Here is a 4,477-nt window from a genome sequence, read left to right as displayed (position 1 = left end):
CCAAAACAGTCCCCAGGGGTCACCCTCAGCCCCCACCGGCTACTGTGGCCTTTTATTCAGAGAAGGGCGTGGACCACGGTCCGGGGAAGAGGGTGGTGGGAGTTGGTGTTGGTGGAGGGGGTCAGGGGAAAGTGGTTAAACCTTTGGGGACCCCGCGGCTGCCTGTTAAGGGCCTAGCCCCGGCCCCTCTGCCCCCGCTGCCCCCTCTGCCCCCTAACCCCCCACTGCTGCCACACTCCTCTCCCCCTCTCCCCTCATCCTTCTGGAGGAAACGCAGGCCCAAGAAGCCCAAAGAGCCCGGAGGCCCACTCTACGAGAACATTCTTCCCCTGGGCCGGAGGGGAGGAGGGAGGGACGGAGCGAGGGACGTGGGAGGGAGGAGAGGACGTCCCCTCTCTCCTCCTCTCCAGCTTCCCGTCCCCGTGTCCCTCACCCCTACCTACACTCCCCCCTCTCCCTCCGCCTCGCTCCCCTACACTTCCACCTGCTCTTCCTCCTCGTCCACCTCCTCTTCTACCTCCTCCTCCGGCTCCTCCTCTCGTTCCTCCTCCCAGTCTTCCTCGTCCTACAGCTCCTCCGGGACGCGGGACCGGGACGGGGGGCTGGACGGAGAGGAGGATGATGAGGATGAAGAACTGACAGAAGAGTCCAGTCTTCTCTTGGGGCGAGGGAGAGAGCGGGAGCGTTCGCTCATCTCCCCTCGCTCCCTCAGCCACGGGCGCCAGCCCCCACCCATACCCCCCAGGAAACCCCATACAGACCGGGGGAACAGAGAGAGGGAGAGAGAGAGGGAAAGAGGGGGAAGTCAGCTCGCCCAGCTACAGGAGTGGTGGGCCGGCTGGGGCGAGAGAGAGAGGGACAGAAGCACAGGAGGAGGGGATTCCGAGAGGAAGCAAGAGAAGAAGAGGAGGAAAGATAAGGAGAAGAAGAAAAAGAAGAAGAACAAGAAGAGGAAAAAGAGGGAGGAGAGGGAGAGGGAGAGAGAGAAGGAGAGGAAGCGGCGGAAGGTGAAAAAGAAGAAGAAGAAGGCCATGAAAACCAAGAGGAGGAAGAAGTCGATCGGGGGGGGAAAGCGCTCGGAGCCAGAGGAAGGAGATATAGAAGCAGATAGGGAGGGAGAGGGGGAGGGAGAGAGGGAAGGAGGGATGCAAGACTACTCTACGTTCTCCACCCAGTATCGCAGTACGTTCGGGAAGAAAGCGAGAGATTCGGCTTGGGAAGGGGAGAGGGAGAGAGGCAGGAGGGAGGGAGGAGAGGAAGAGGGGGATGACAGAGAGGAGGAGGATAGCAGGAGCAGGGACAGGAGTGGGGACAGACGACCGAAATCCTCCCGTTCTCATTCCAGACATCGGCCCACCAGCAAGCGTTACCCCAACCTCAACAAGCTCCCGTCCTCTGTCAAGTTCTGGGTGAGCGGGGGCAATGGGGGAGGGGGGGAGCCGCCCACCTCCGGCACACCCCCCTCCGCCATCCACTCCCTCCTCCCGTCCTCCAACAAGCGACGGAGGAGCGGAACAATGGAGAGAGGGGAGGGAGAAAGAGGGGGAGAACGGCGTCCCCTGCTGCACTACGAGAGGGGAAGGACGCACACCAGAGACGGCCGTCCCTTCCACGAGTGGGACTCGGAGGACGACGAGAACGACGAGGAAGAGGAGGAGGAGGTAGGGGTGAGGCAGAGGCAGAGAGAGAGAGCGAGGGTGCAGGTAGAGGAGAGGGTGAGAAGGGCCGGGGGTAGGGGTGCGGTGTCAGAGTCGGAGAGGGACAGGGCGAGAGCGGGCGAGAGTTATTCGGACGAGGGCTCCTCGGGTGAGTTCGGCCGTTTCGAGCGATACTGGGAGGGGGGTACAGGAGGAGGGCCGGCCAGCAGTGGGATAGGGGGAATCGGGGGTGGGGGCTGGTTCTTTGGCACTTACCCCTCCAGGGAGAAAGGGGGCAGTATCAACAGTCGAGACGACTCCATATTAGGCAGTCGAGCGGAGGGGTGGGGCGGCGCTGGAGGTGATTTTTGGGGTTCGGGGCCAGGCATAGGGTGGGGGTCGGGGGGAGGGAGTGGGGGACTGGGCTCCCAATGGCCCCCTCCTCCCGCAGCCATGCCTCCCCCCCGGAGATACTGGTCGGTGGACAAACTCCCCATGAAGGGAGAGAAGAGGTGGAAGGGAGCAGGAGGAGGGGGGAAGGGGAAGGGCCGAGCGAGGGACAGGGGGGAGCAGGAATCCGGGGGGGCCCTGTGCTCTTGTAACCAGTACCCCCACCCTCACCCTTACCCGCACCCCCACAGCCGAGGCTCACACGCGTCCCACTCCAAGAGGGGCACCAGCACCCTGTCCCACAGTCAGGAGGAGCTGCTGCCCCACTGCCACAGCTTCAGCGGGGGCTCCCGGCCCAAACCCCTGCCCCCTAAACCCGGCAAGGCCAAGTCAGGCAGCCAGTCCAACCTTAGCCTCAGCACACAGCCAGGGGACCACGCCCCTCAGCCCTCCTCCTCCTCGCCCCCCCAGCCATTACCTCAGGCCCCGTCCTCCTCCTCCCTCCCGGTCCCCATCCCTCCTCCCCCCTCCTCGTCCTCCGCCTCCGCCCCGGCAGGTGGCCAGGCCCAGGCCTCGGCCAGTGCTAAGCTCCAGTACCAGAGACTGCGTTCCGTCCCCCAGCCCCGGAGGTTCTACTCCCCCCACCTGCCACTCAAAGCCAAGAGCCTGTGCTCCCGACGGGGCTCCGCCCACTTCTCCAGCCTGGAGAGCGAGGTATGACAGGGGGAGGCGAGAGAGGGAGACGCGCGAGCCGTCACCGCCGCCCATGCCGACGACGACGATGATGATGACGATAATGCCGCTTCCATGGCAACCGGAGCCAAGGACGAAACAGCCGCTGAAACCGCTGCCGTGGTAACCACAAACGATCATTCGGCGACCATCGCTATGGGAACTAGTACGGACAGTACGGCTGCTGCTACTACAACAGCCTTTGGCGGTGAAAACAACGCTACCGTCACCCGGTCCCTAGTGCGCGTTCTCGTGAGGGCAACGGTGAGACGCCACACAAGGGTGACCTATGTCCGTCTGGAGGGTTCCCACGATGAATCCAGCGAAGGCGAGGCTGCGTCGTTGTTTACGACGATGGCAGCTCCGGAACTTCTCCTTCAGTCGGAATTTAGCTTTGTGATGTCATCTTCGGTCCTTCTGTCCTCCCCAAGTCAGAACAATGGATAAGAAAAGTCTCCAGCCTGTGAGTAATGATGTCATGTTAACACACACATACACACACACACACACACACACACACACACATATTATGCTCAAAACGTCTCCCTCCCTCTGACTTTGAACGCAAACCCTGTTGGTAATGGAGAGACCAGCCTGCTTCTGTAAGATCTAACGATTGGTCCACACTCCAACAGGCTCTCGCTCCCCTGCCCCTCAACTGGCTTCGAGATATGTCCAACATCCCCCTTTTGAACTGGATTGGTGGACTGCATCCTCATGTTGGACAGACCCCCCCTCCCCTTTTGTATGTTGGTTAATATAAAAGCAATGCAGTTGCCTCTCTCATGCTCTCTGTCTGGCTTCTCATCTCTCATTGGCCAGTGAGGACAGTGCCACTCACTTGCCCTTTGACCTCATGACATTCATCAACACTACCCCAGGACCATCCCCCCCCAAAACGGGAGGGGCACGACTCGCCTGTGATGTCATGTTTACGACAAAAACCCTTTTACCCAATCAGATTTAAAAGGAAAATACTTTTACTCCGCCACCTCATTGGAGCCTGTCATTTTCACCTTTGGTCCAATCAAGAACTCAGAACACTAGAGGTCGTTCTCCAGCTGACGAGCGCGGTGACGTCACTGGGTGTGGACAAACAGAACAAACTGAACTTCGGAAGAAAAATATCAATAAGAACAAAAAAACACGTAGCAGATTTATTTCCCGTCTGTCTCTTCTTTTCTTTCTTACTCCGACTTTTTCTCCCGATACCTTCTTTTTTAATTCTATCTATCTATATATTGCTCTCACTGTGTTTGTATTTTAACAGCAGGGGAGGTTTGGCTGTGGCTGGTGTTGACTCTGGGAATGTATAAAAAGCAGTGCCAAATTTCTACTCCAGAGCTTTTAAGCCAAATTGGTTTCCAGTTTTTTCCGTTTTATCTGTTTTTCCTAGATGTATCCCTAGCATAGTTCACACATGAGCAATACATCATTTTCAATTGTAAAATTGGGGATGGAGGAGAAGATGATTGGTTGCAATATCTATAATTGGCACTAGATGGCTGCATAATATTCAAATAAGCTCCGGAGTGTTCTGAGAACGAGGAGATCTTTCCTTTGGAATGTTTTTTACATTATTGGAAAGGAGTGTGTGTGGAGGACGATTATCATATCGAGGAAACAGGGCAGCTTAGCTTTATCAAGAGGAATTATGGGTAATTGAAACCCAATGCAGTATATATTTAAAATGGTTCTAGTGACCTTTCATACTCGTC

General features: G+C 57.6%; 1 protein-coding gene across 1 annotated transcript in view; it reads left to right on the top strand.

Moving 5' to 3' along the window:
* grin2db (glutamate receptor, ionotropic, N-methyl D-aspartate 2D, b) overlaps positions 1-2,747 on the top strand; it is a gene marked incomplete at both ends in the record, with an annotated part of 36,170 nt that extends 33,423 nt beyond the window's left edge. The window contains one exon of the mRNA XM_080540187.1: positions 1-2,747. This exon is cut by the window's left edge and continues 598 nt beyond it. Coding sequence (XP_080396313.1) covers positions 1-2,747 — 2,747 coding nt within the window.
* Positions 2,748-4,477: the final 1,730 nt, after the last annotated feature.

This window comes from Nansenia antarctica (genome assembly GCF_963989245.1).
Source record: "Nansenia antarctica genome assembly, chromosome: 10".
NCBI classification, from domain to species: domain Eukaryota; kingdom Metazoa; phylum Chordata; class Actinopteri; order Argentiniformes; family Microstomatidae; genus Nansenia; species Nansenia antarctica.
Note: the sequence above shows the minus strand (reverse complement) of the source record. Positions and strands in the feature narration are given on the sequence as shown.